The 13,823-nt window shown below is 35.7% G+C and overlaps 1 protein-coding gene across 2 annotated transcripts in view; it reads right to left on the reverse strand.

Moving 5' to 3' along the window:
- Positions 1-13,823, reverse strand: part of FANCC (FA complementation group C) — a 107,324-nt gene that overhangs the window by 75,078 nt on the left and 18,423 nt on the right. The window contains exons 1-4 of one of the 2 annotated variants that reach the window (XM_061456332.1): positions 11,745-11,887; positions 8,810-8,983; positions 7,138-7,222; positions 1,919-2,013 (exon numbers count right to left, since the gene is read on the reverse strand). In XM_061456332.1, the coding sequence (XP_061312316.1) occupies positions 1,919-2,013; positions 7,138-7,222; positions 8,810-8,974 (345 nt within the window). In that variant the 5' untranslated portion in view covers positions 8,975-8,983; positions 11,745-11,887. Of the gene's footprint in view, positions 1-1,918; positions 2,014-7,137; positions 7,223-8,809; positions 8,984-11,744; positions 11,888-13,823 lie in introns of those variants that run through there. The other variant, XM_061456333.1, reaches the window with a different exon arrangement.

The following is a 13,823-nucleotide window of genomic DNA, read 5'->3' on the forward strand; positions in this document are numbered from 1 at the left end:
CAAGCATGATAACTCTTATAATATCATTAAATTTCAATGCTGATTGTAAAAAAAAGGAGGTAAACCCATTTTTTTCAAAAAGCCATATGAAGACAGGCTGAGAAAGTTGGGGCTGTTCAGCCTGGAGAAGAGAAAGCTGCATGGAGACCTCATAGCAGCCTTCCAGTATCTGAAGGGGGCCTATAGGGATGCTGAGGAGGGACTCTTCATTAGGGACTGTAGTGATAGGACAAGGAGTAACGGGTTAAAACTTAAACAGGGGAAGTTTAGATTGGATATAAGGAAGAAGTTCTTTACTGTAAGGGTGGCGAGGCACTGGAATGGGTTGCCCAGGGAAGTTGTGAATGCTCCATCCCTGGTGGTGTTCAAGGCCAGGTTGGACAGAGCCTTGGGTGACATGGTTTAGTGTGAGGTGTCCCTGCCCACGGCAGGGGGGTTGGAACTTGATGATCTTAAGGTCCTTTCCAACCCTAACTATTCTATGATTCTACAATGCACACTGGACAGTAAGAATCCAAGAATAAATTCTAATGATTATAAAAACAATTTATTAATAGCCTTTCTTTTAATCTCAACTTTTGTACCCTGGTGCTGTGCATTTTTTATTCTCCCTTACCTACCCTTCCTTTTTTTTTTTTTTTAAATTGTAAGTTTCCCAAGAGTTTTTTCTTTCCCTCCAATTAAAATACAAAAGTATTGCATTTCACATCATATTGAGCTACACTCACATTAGGCAACTAGGGACATGCTGAATGATAAAAATCGTTAGCAAAACATGTTGGTGTTTTGAACTCCTCAATGTCCTCTTCCCTATAACTTTTAGGTTAACTCTTGACCCATCAAGTCACAATGACTACTAAGATTGATTCAAAAACACAGAGTAGGTAGAAAAAATCCTGCAGGACTACAGTGAGGCTTGACTCAAATACTTACATGTTAGTCCCAGAATACGACCCTTTCAGGTGGCAGTGCTAACAAAAGCAGTAGCCCCAACTATTAAGTAAGAAATTAACTACTTAAAGAAGCCTTCAAGTATTTTCAGTTTCAGCAGACATTCACATAAGTAATGATCAGGCTGCTGTATTACCACTGGTTGTAAGGACTGTAAGATACAAATGAAAGCACCAAATATTAGCAAGTCCATTAATATCTATAAGCATATTTTGACATGGACCAATGGAGAGTGCAGGGATGTAAAATCAACAATCCTCAAACTGCTATTCAGCAATGTAAAGCACTAAATATCAATGTGCTGCAAGTTATTTACATGCTGATGTGCTTTGCTAGTTCAGTGTGGAAATACATAAAATGTGAACAGATGTACCACACAAAACCTTAAATTTGGGATTAAAATTAAGGATTCATTATTCCTTAAGCCACTAAATATAAATCCACAGACAAGCACTAAGCCTCCCCTCTCTGACTGCTTTGATGAAAGTTTGGATAGAATTATATTCTTCATAGGCAGGAGATTAAACAAAAGCAAGAAAGAATTAAATTAAAGAGCAAATGTAAGTTGTTTTCAAAACAAGCTATGGCATTACTCCAGGTTATTTATTTTGTCCTAAATAAAAGGGGTTTGAGTTTGATTTTTCAATGATACTTGCTTCCCTTCTGATTTGTGCTTGCTGCTCATTAATCAGTTATCTTAGTAGTGAGCTATTATATCAGTTATGTGAATATCTTGGTGCATCTACCAAAAGTCATCAAAACTACCCATTTTAAAATGCCACATCTTTTTAATATTTAATATAAAAGATTAATGTTATAATTAGAGTGCTATATACATCAACACAATATGTATGCAAGTTGTGTTTGGAGCAGTTTCTTAAATGACAGTGTCTCTATGCTATAGATGCAGCACCTTTAAATAATCAACTTAATTTAAAGCAGTCCTGGGAAGGATTCATTCACTTACCCGTATCCAGCTGTTGGCCTTCAATTCCACAAGGTTCTGTGGTTCACTGCTGTATAGACAACATAAGCACCACATCAGAGTCTTCTGGCTTTCATCTGCAGGAAAAAAAGCAAATAAGGATACATTTCGGGGGAGAAAAAAAAGGAAAAAAAAAAAAAAAGAAAGAAAAGAAAGAAAAATCAAAACACAGAGAAAAGTACACACAACAATCCCTACCCATCTGCAAAACGAAAGCCCTAAGTATCAGTTTCAATTCACATTTAACGTTATTCATACATAGCTTTTGTATAATCATTTCCTTCAACTGAAGTTCAAAATCTATAAAATAGATACATGCATGACCTATTGATGAATTTATATAATAATTTCAAGCAATTTCATAATCAATACATTTCAATTCAGTATCAAAATAATATAATAACAATAATCAACAGTAGTAAAATAGTTATTTCACTGTGTCCAAAGCTTGCACAATCAAAGAATGCTGACTTCTGAAAACATTATGAGTTCACTCATAACAAGAATTTAAAACATCAAGTTTTCTGCAAAAATATATTAGGATTTTCCATGCTTCAGGAAAATTACATTTCTACAGGCAGAATAATAGCTAAATGCTGCTGGGAAAAAAAATCCTATTTTGATTTTCTATTCAGGATGAGATCAGGTTTTAGTTAATTCTAAGACACTGCTGGAAATGAGCTGCCTCCTCTCACATACTGCTATGCCTCCTCTCAGATACTGTTATAGAGGAGCTGATTATTTGGAGTAAGCACCTTAAGAGCCATTCAATTCATCGTTATTTCCCACAATTTGGTTTTCAATAGGTTTATTTGTTTGGGTGGGGACTTTTGTTTGTGGTTTTTTGTTTGTTGTTTTTTGGGGGTTTATTTTTAACATTCTTTGGCAGACACCCAGAATAAAACTTCATTATTATTGTTCATTATTGTAATAAAAATTATGAAAACTGGATATAGTATTGTAGCTCTGTATAAAATTCACCTAGTAAGCAATATTATTCTTGTTAAAAATAACACAAATTAGTAATATCATATGAGTTTTAAAAATTATATTAGGAGACTATTTGATTATCAAACTCAGCAAGTTTTCTTTTGTTTTCTGTGTATTTGTTATCCAGGATGTAATAAATAGCATTATTTAGAAGTGCTTTGTTGGCAAAGCCTGAAGAAAAAATAAAAGTTCCATTAAGTAATGCTTGTATTTTCACCAGATCAGAGAAGCTAATATTGATTTAAACCAGTATTCCTCAATAAATGTCCAGCAAGCCTGTAGGCCATTACTGGCCTCCCACTGAGTAACATCTCTGCACAGAAATGGTTACTCAAACATACAGATTTAACTGACTACAGTTTGGGGTATTCTCCCATTGTGTGTTTAGGGATTATTTTTTTTTTTTTTTTTTTTTAATACGGATTTTTACAAGGCTAACAATTTCCTAGGTTGGTCAAGACTGGAGTTAAAGAAGGTATCTTGCATACAACTCAGCAGAAATTGAAAGTGCCTGTACACTTTGACTGGAATTATGTCCAACTAGCATTCAGATATCAGCACTAAGAGACAACTCCATCTCCTTCAAAAAGTGTTTCACCTTAAAATTCTGATATGAAATTATATGGGAAGAAAAATAAACAAATACTGGTTTATTTGTTTAAATGACTAAATGATAGCCATTTGCTTCTTAGAAAATTAAGATTTTAAACATTATTTATTACCAGTAGTAAAATATTATCTGTTTATAAAGTCTGGCATTAAAGATCATTTCCAATTACATTAATTACGTTTAAAAAACCCCAAAACTGTATCAAAAAAGCAAGGAGAAAAGAAAAACAATCAAGTCCAAATCGCTTATCCTAAATAATGTATATACATAGTTCAAGTGTTCCTTCTTTTGACTTTTCATACTATACGTCTACAGTATGACATTAAGTAATTTTATTTAAGTTACAGTTACTTTTTTGACTATAACCAAAACTGAAGCCTCCCATAGGTCTATGAAACCTATGGGTCTAGGAAAAGGGACCTACAATCGTCTTGCTGAAGAATCCAATGACACTCTGAGGGATGCTCTCAGGTTCACCATTTTTCTTTTCACAACTGCTTTAAACTGGTGATGAAAGATGGGAAGATCAAGAATAAGGAGGGACAGATCTTAAAATAACTATGGCAACTGCAGAAGATAATCATATCAAAAGACCAAATACAGCCACAGAAAACCTGCTGGTGGCTTTTTTCCTGCTGTGCTTCTATTAACTCTGATTCCCACTGAAAACCCATCGTCAATATATGCACTGAAAACCATTACCAGAATATAAATTAAGGCATTTGATCTTAGGATGATATGAAAGGACACTCACTACTAAAACACCCAATAAGTACATCAAGAGGAAAAAATTAGTAACTAAAAGGTGAAAATTGCATCTCATAAAAGGCCATCGGCTATCTTCTTGACTTCTTGAGTAGGTTAATATTGTAACTCTAACTAAATGAATGAAAACTTTCCATGGGACAACAACAAAAAAAAAAAAGAGAGGAAAAAGAAAAAAAAAGGCATAACACAGTCAGTTATAAATACTCTCTCATGAACAGGGCCAGATGCTAGGAACTAATCAGAAAACCCTAATCTTACAGCCAGAAATACTCTTTTTAGAGCTTGTTGTAAAGTTTTATTGAAATATACCAGATAATGTTGATTAGCTACATTTCTTCTTGATTAGATACATTTCTGTGAAATGAATGCATACATAAGCATGCATGCTCACACACATATAGTGACATACAGAGCCACCAAGAAATTCCCCAGCATTTATAGTATTAGTTTGGGATTCAAGACATTTGGGATCAAAACTCAAACCAGGAGGGTCCTACTGAGAAGATAATCCCCCCGGCCACAGAAAAAAAAATATTAGAATTCTTTACCAAGACTGAATTCCTCATGTATCTCTTGTGGCTTAGGACCACAAGTACAGCCATGAGATTTTCTTCAGTTGTGCTTCCTTCACGTTAGCATTCTAAATAACGCCCACTTGGTCACCTCCTGCTCAGGAGTGTTTATGAGGAGATTATTTTCCCTTGGGGACCACGCTTCCTGCACTGAGTGGTCAGCCATGTCAGCTTCCAGCATCAACAGACATTCATCTAGGATGACAGGTATTGTGGTTTGGCCATGATGCAGAAGTGTAATGTTTTTCCTTCTCCATTTATTAGTATGAAAGCCTGAATTGAACAAAATTAGTTCCTTCTACTGCAAGGGTGGCCTGGTCTCACACACATAGCTGAATGAGCTATTTATCCAAATGAGAAATTACACAAAACCCACTTGAGACTCAGCATCTGCTGCAGCCAGCACTATCTTAAAGAGCGTCTTCAGAACTAGTGCCAAACAAAATCAAAATCTGCTGAATCCAAAATGCCAGTAGTCCAAAGATTGCTCAAGTGGCTCTAAAAAGAGGAATGGTGGGAATGTATAAGCAGACATCTTCAGGACTACTGATGTCAGAAAATCTACTTGACTCATCTTCAAGCATTGAAGTGAAGGATTCAAACTTGAGCAAGGGAAGTTTGTTGATTCAGCTTGCTTGTAACTTTGAGACCAAAAAAAAACCTATAGTAAAACTTCATTATCTTGCAATCTTCAGAAGTAATGATCAATTTGCAAAAAAAGTACTTTTCTTGTTTTAGAAAATGCTCAGGTACCCAAAGAAGAATGAAGTAGAGGAAACCAAAAGCGTATTGCTGGGATTGTTGTGAAAAGGAGTCAAAAGAAGAAACACATGGCTTTCAACTGTGAGGAAAAATATAGATGATACTTTCTAGACCAGAACACATTGTCAGCTCAGAAAAACTGATGGTCTAAAGACTCGTATACTCCAAACAAAATCTTAGAAGAAAAGCATATGTGTAATTGTAAACATCAACTATTACTGACATTCTGAAAAACTAGAACTATGATCAAAAAAGGGAGCCTCTCCATCGTAAAAATAAGTCTACAAAGTACGAAAAAGGCTTTTCTCAAAAGGTGCCAAGAAAGCACATATTTGCTGCTCTGCAAAAGTGATTTGTATTTAAATCAATGGTTCCTTCCCAAATTTTCCTTTCAGAGGGGAAGTGCTGACATAACACACACCTACCATGTGTTTTGCAGACAAGTTCATTCTGCTTGTGCTTGGAGCTGACTAGAGGACAAAGCCGAACCAGAAGACATATGCTGTATTTGACTTAATAAGCCCTTCTAGGTGAACCAAAAATTGTTCTTTCCTGTATTTCCCCCAAAGCGGTCATAAAGCACAAGAGACAAAATGTGACTTTTGGGGGTTTTCTTTGTAGCTGTAGTAGTAGCAGAAAGCTGGCAAAAGATTATTTTTAGTGACTCACAGAGAAGCTCAGAATTAGTTTTCTGCTTAAAGGTAGATCACAAGTCATTTATCAACATATCAACATCTCACTTCCCGAAAAATGTACTGGAGCTACTGGTGACGTACACAAGTACTGTCTTCTCCCTCCCAACAGTTTTTCTGTCCCCAGTTTATTTTATCATGTTTATTCTCACGTGCAGTTACATACACTACCAGTAAGAGGCTTTTAGTTTTTCATACACTTTTTTCCCATGTCACCACTTCACCGCTTTGGTTTTGATTCTACGTGCATTTTCACTAGTTCACAAGACGAAGAAAACACATATTCAGAATAAACTCAATAAATCCAAACACACCCCTAAGTTAGTAGAACTCTATACCAATGCAAAAACAAACCAAGTATCAGAAAAAATAATTCTTTTATATTAGTATATATAATAAAATAGTCTGATGTGTAACTGCAAGAAATTTCTGTTGAAAGTAATCTGGAACACTTGATTTTATGCATATTGAGAACCTAACAAAAATGTAATTAATATGTCAAGAAAATAAGAAAAACATAAATCATGATGCACAGAAACACTCACTGGGTTTAAAATCTACTGCTTCCAAGTAAAGATTCTCTAACTAATCAATTAAATTAATTAGCTCCCAAAGTAAATTTAAGATTTCACAATGCCACATATTTTAAATAATTTGGCTAATCTTTTAATCTCCAAAATTCACTTCAGTAAAAAAGAGTGTTCTGCTTTTGTGGAAAAGTCAAAGTATATAACAAGTCATATTTTCCTAATTCCTGTAGAGTAAAGTTTACGGAACCACTGCAGAAATATCATTACATGTTCTTACCATAACCTATAACAGAAGGATTCCAACAGAGCCTTCCTAAAAGCTGGCCAATTAAAGGAAACTGCTGGATTGCTACAATTGCATCCTGTTAAAACATAAAAACAAACAAAAAGATAATAAATACACTGAACATCAAAAGTAGGTTAGGAGAACTCTTAATGATACAGATTGTTGTAAACTACATTCACAATGGTTTTGCTGTGTAATGTTCTGGAAGCAGAACACTTGCAGATATGTAATAAAAGCAGAACTTCTTGAAATTTGCTATAATGTCATAATTCAAATAAATTAAATCTTAAGTAGGTAATTTCCTCACCTAATATTTAATTATGCTAGAAAATCTCATTTGCCTCACATCCAGCAATCAGAAAACAGTATTAGTAAGCAACATTTCATGGTAATAAAAGCAAAACTGAACTATATCTGTGTTCATCCTCACTGCTTTATATACTGCCTCACAGTTTCTGAAGAAATTAACAGCTACTATGGACAAAACTAAGTGTCTTTCTGTTACTTTTGCTTGTTTTCTTTAACTTACGTAATGACTAACAAGCGAGTAACAAACTGCCATTTAACTTTTAACCAAATAGAAACCAGCTTCACTATGAAAGTAGTAGACAATGTATTTTATATACAATCCTCTGCAATCAGTCTTATTTTTCCATTTTTGTAGCTTTACTATCTAATAAATGAAGGCTTTTAAAAATGGTGCTGTTCTGAGATAACATGCAAGTAGCAGGAACGATAACCATCTCCTGCTGCTGCAATAAATTCCTTATATTTGTCTCACATTTGGGGCTAGCCCTAGACTTTCTGGGGCCATATTCACAAGGTCCGTTTCAGGCTAAGCCTCCGATTACTTGAAGTAGAAACTTTTTTTTTTTTTACTTCCCTCTTAAGAAAAAGACATATAAAAAAGCAGGAAGAAACACCACTCCCCAAAAAAACTTTATTTAAAAGTTAAATTCAGTTCAGAAAATTATAATAACTCTGCAGTCTTCAGATAAAAAGAATATTTAAAAATAAATACTTCCATAAGAAGTCATCTTTATGCCATAATACATTATTTTTTAAAATAATTATACTGAAAAAGCCATTATCAGAAAAACATAAACACAATTAAACATATAAAAAACTAAATTTGTTTTTTAAAAGAGCACTCACTAGAGTGCAGACAATAATTAAATTGCTAAACAGAACAGTCAGTAGCATATGCCAAAGATCTGACCATTCTGCTAGAATTCACTATGTGTGCCACAACACTGGGGTTAACATGTCAACAGACTCTCTAAGATTTAAAGGATCAGTTACAGTTTTGCATGTTAAGGCCTTTAAATAATCTAATTTATGACCTGACAACCAGAATCAACTTCTTGTTTATTTTTAAAGGGTTCTTTAAAGAGGCTAGAGCATTGGCTAGGAAATCTCACGTGACAACAACCAATCAAGAAGAAAAAGCACCTTTCACAATAAATCAGGGCAACAGGAAGCACACTCCTGTTTCCATTACCTGTGACTGTTGCCCCAATTTGCCTCTCTGATCCAGCAATACGTTAGGTCAATAACACAAACCTCTTTGCTACTGTTAGCTTCTGGTTTTGTCAAAACACAGTGCAGATTGTTTCTGAGGGTGTCTTCAAGACAGGTCACTCTTCCTTTTAGAGTCACTTACCATATGTTTCAAAGTTTCATAAATCTCATGTAGGAACTTCTGGAGCTGGGGCAGATGAAGGCACACATCCTTCTGGGATTCCAGCGTGGTGGCTTGACCCCATTCAACAGCTTTATCCAACCAATATTCAAAGTTCAATTTGGTCACTGGAGTGTCCTCGGCCATCCCACAATCCTAAAAAAAAGACTGTAACTCCGCATCAGGCAGTCCTGACACTGAAAATGGGAGGAAGGATTTCTGCTAACATTTTTTGCGTTCACATGTGAAAGGGAGGTATGAGGGGTGTCTGTGTTTACATCTCATAAGGGTGACAATTTTCTTTGCAGGAGTAAGAGGGTAAAATAATAACCCCATTGTGACAAAGTAGCAAAGGGGTCACAGTAATAAGTAAATTACCTGAGAAAGTACCACCCAGCTGTGTCTCAGGCTTTTATTACCTGAATTTGTCGTCACCAGTATTTCACTCAAAGCATATTAGAATAATGTAAGTGTGCATTTATTTAGAATGCTTTGCATGATATAAAACTGAAAATGTCCAATTTCAGGTAAATGAAAGAATTAAAATAAGGCACAACCAAAACAAAGGGAGTCAGGGGACCTTTGCTAGTAATTTCTACATTTGTAATTGATCATTAGTTTTAAGTACAAAAAGAGTATTCTCCTTCAAGAAACCTATATTTAGTATTTCAGCTCTTTTTTAATTTGTATTATTACGCAAAGGAGAAGAAAAAAATATGACCACATGCAGCTTTTCATATAACTCAGTTCTGAATAAAAGCTGTACCATATATAATCTATACCCAATGGCACACTTTGCTGTTAAAACTTTGAGAGATGAGCGTTATTGCCAAGCCAGAATATTAAATTCTGGACAAACTGCCAGAGTAAAATACAAAAAAAAAAACAAAACCCAAACCCAACACCCACAACACATTTTTCTTCTGCTTTGCCATTACATTTTTCGTTGGCAGAAGGACAGAAAATAGCACACGAGGCACTATAGCCTCCTTTAAATCTCTCTGAAAGAAACACCTCATAGACTGAAAGAGCAAACAAACTCTTGCAGCCATTCATTCTTCTTTCTGTCAAGACTTTAAAGACAACTGTCAATTAACACAAATGTGGTGGCAGTATTTAGAAATGAACTGTTGCCCACTTGGAGACAATTCAGACACTCATAGATGCCACAGAAATCAATGAATATTTATCTTTGTAAGCTACAGACAAAAAAAAAACAAAACTGAACCTCAGTAGCAGGCCTGTAAGTCAAGCTATCTTTATACAGCTAACCTTTACAATCACATCACTTACATAACATGCTAATCTGAGCCAGATAAAAATCTAAAGATTGTTAATAAACTTGTTTAATTTCTACAAGTAATAAATAAATATATTCCACGTAATGAATCACAGCCATTATTTGGCTTTGGATCCTGTCCAGGAAAAAAAAAAAAAAGAAAAAAGGAAGTAAGGAAGTAAAGGTAAAGCTGTTGGCTTGCCAGAGTTCAATGCATATTTATACTAAACGTGTTCAAAGTAGTGTAAGCAAAGCCACTGCTTTTGTTCTCTATTACACTCCTCTTTCTACCTGCAACTACTGATGTCAGCAGAACTCTTAATGGAGTGCCAAGATCTTGCTGGTCTTCTGTGAGCAGGCCACAAGACTTCATCACCATAGCTTCCTGAAGGGACATAGGCACTAAGCAGCAATTAGCCATCAAACACTTTTATCATCACAGGAGCATGATGAAGAACAAATTAATACCAGGATCTGAATTTACATATTTATTAAAATATGTAATGAGCCTGTTTGATGTTCCCAGGCAAGACTGATCCTCCCAGATAACTGAAAAACAAGTACCCTAACAAAATGGCTCCAAAAAGTTTAAGGGGAAAAAAAAAAAAAAAGAGTGGGAAAGAGGGAGAACCACAAGCACTCCAGCATTCTGGGGCCAGTCACATGAACTGATTAGGTATCAACAGAGAATCTCAGGTAAGGAAGTCAAGGACCTTGTCTCCTATACCAAGTACCTACCTGTAAGCTAGTATTACAGTATGCAGAATGGCACAGCCACCACCAGGTAAGGCTGTCTTTTTCCATATGTCTGAAATTCCAGCTCCACAAGAAAGGTACTTTGCCTCCCTTCTTAATTACAGCTTGTAGTGGTTTGTACCCAGCCGGTAACTGAGCAGCACACAGCCACCAGCTCACCACCCTTCTTCCCCCCTCCCTGGGTGGAAGAGAACTGATAAAACCCACAGGTTGAGGTAAGAACAGTTTATATACTGGGCATGACGTGCTGTGGTATGGAATACTCCTTTAGCTAGTTTGGGTCAGGTGTCCTGTCTCTGCTTCCTCCTGGCTAATTGTGCCCCTCCTTATTGGGAGAGCATGAGAGACTGAAAAGTCCTTGCTCAGGATAAGAGCTACTGAGCAACAATGAAAACATCAGTGTCTTATCAGCATTGTTCTCAGATTAAAGCCAAAACACAGCATGGCACCAGCTACTGGGAAGAAAAATAACTCTGCCCTGCTGAACTCAGGACACAATGAAATAAACTGGATTGCTGATTCAGAGAGAGTCCTTAGCAACTCCTTAGCTGGTCCAGAGCCTTTGCCTTGCAGAAAAACTGTCAAAAGATTCATATACATTATTTTTTAACTACAAACAAACAAAGTCAAAAGGAAGGACATCAGCACAAATAGTAGGATGAAGGAAATCTTTAAAGGTATAGATATTCTATATGCTGCTAGCTGCAAATGTTCATTTATTGCAGTTTCTGATTGTTAATTCCCTTAAAATACCTGTTCTGAGTATCTTGGATATGAGCAAATTAGTGTTCCACCAACAGACTTGTTCTAGTCACATAAATCTGGTTTTCCTTCACCAAGAAACAAAGTAGTTCTGTGTGCAGTGCTATTTAAAATCCTCACCTGAAATGCATTACATTTTCCACAGTTGTCTTGTTGTATGAAAGCCTAAGCAAGTAACTTGCACTAAAAAAACCAACTATACACTCTAGAGCTCAGAGGCCATCTTCAGAAGGATCAATCCTAAACTTGCTCCTTTCCCATCATTTGCTGCTGAAACAAAACCAGAGTTCTGTTTCTAAAGCAGTTTAGAAATTCTAGCTGCTGTCAAATGCTCATTCATGGATAAGTTTACAGGCAAAAATGGAGGAATCAGTTCTATGTCCCATTTCTAAAGTGGATTAAGGGACAAATAAATGTACATTTCTGTGCAATCAATTTTCTGAAAATGCTCAAAATATACTAATATCAGAAATAAGGAGCAAGTGATCCTTATGACTAAGAGAACAGGAAATCTGCAGTGCATATCTGTAATATACTCCTACATATACACTGAAAAAAAAAAGGAACTAAATCATGAAGAGTTACATGAAACAAGAATTTTTGTCTGCACTCTTTTTTTTGAGGAGGAGAAATGGTTGAGCACTTCTGTGGAGCTTTATGTAACTATTCTCGCCAATTCAATGGTAGTAGCAGAAGCCCTTACAGCAACTATTAAGAACTGAACGTAGTTTTCAGAAAATTATCATCACAAAGAAAATTCTTTAAGTGCTAAAATTATTGCTATTATCTGTTTTGGGATACAATCAATTCACATTCTTAGAAAACTTATCCTGAGATCTACACAAGAGTATAAAGTAACATTTACATTTCCAAGAATTGCTGCATTGTTCATACAGCCCATTGGCCTTGTTTAGCATTTTAGTATGTGCTTTGATTCATCCTTGACCAGTACATTAATATGCTCTAATATTTTGCTGCATCACATTACCTATGCCATACTAAGACAAAACCAGAAAAAAAGAATTATGCCAAGCACCTGTTCTATTTTGCAACAGCATAACTTTCAAGCTGAACTTACATGTTTGCTTTCTTGAGAAGCCTCTAATGAAACAGTATTTAACTATAGCATCTAGTCCTAAAAAGAGCAATTTTATTAATATTGTTTAGTCTTGTCTTCATCTCAACATTACCAAAGAGCACCCAGTAAAAATATTGAATGTATTAAAAAGAAAATATAACACACCAAACCTGACATACAGATTTCATCTCAAAAACTGTCACAGAATATATAGCTTATTAACAAGAAAAATATAAAACTATTAATTAAACGTAATTTAAACATCCAGACCCCAGTAAGGTACAAAACATGTTAAAAGACCTACAGAAATTACAGATAACAAAAACTTGATAAATAACTTGCTTGTCATACTGTCAAGTATATTCCTGAATTATTCTTCCAGCTCGTTTCCACTCTCTTCAATTAGCTGGGACTCCTTTTACTTCAGCTGCCAAAAATCAAAACCTCCTTCTTAACTTATGACTATTTACTCCACAACACTGAGAAATGCAGAAGTTGGATTTACTGTGAATTGCCTTAAAATATCTTTTACTTCTAGGAAGAAGGGGATGAAACAATCAAGTCCTCCGTTCTCAAAATCTCCAGTCAAACCCTCCTGGTCTTGCACTTTCAAGCCCCGGGAACCCTGCACAGCTCAGGCATGAGGGTACTTGCTGTATCTTTCACAAGCTGAAGGCAACATTTCTAACAATGGATTAGTTTTATTCTATCAAGTGAGCTACCTGGATTAGTGTCTGAAACGTAACACGTTAGTTACTTTTGTTACCAGATCCTGAGGCAAAGCCCTACAGTATACCAGGGTATTCAACAGAGCTCCTGCTAGAGCTGCTGCTACACCCTCTTGAAGACGCACACGTGCCAGTACCACATCGTCACAGTCTTCCATGTTAGGTAGGACATGTCTGATATACTACTATTCCTCTGTGACAGTGAACTATTTCCATGGGTGGAATACACACCAACAAAGTTTTTTGAAAACTCTGCACAACTATCTCTTTACCTACAGTCTGAAAATGAAGCATTTGTGCATTCAGCATGTTGATTAGTACAATAACAGAATCCCTTTTTTTTCTTTTCCTCTAGAACTGTAGAAATATTTTTAAATTAAATCATAAAAACAG

The sequence above is a fragment of the Pezoporus flaviventris genome, unplaced genomic scaffold (assembly GCF_033815535.1).
Source record: "Pezoporus flaviventris isolate CSIRO_AGI_PZ_B2104156 unplaced genomic scaffold, CSIRO_AGI_Pfla_v1 ptg000022l, whole genome shotgun sequence".
In the NCBI taxonomy this organism is placed as follows: Eukaryota; Metazoa; Chordata; class Aves; order Psittaciformes; family Psittacidae; genus Pezoporus; species Pezoporus flaviventris.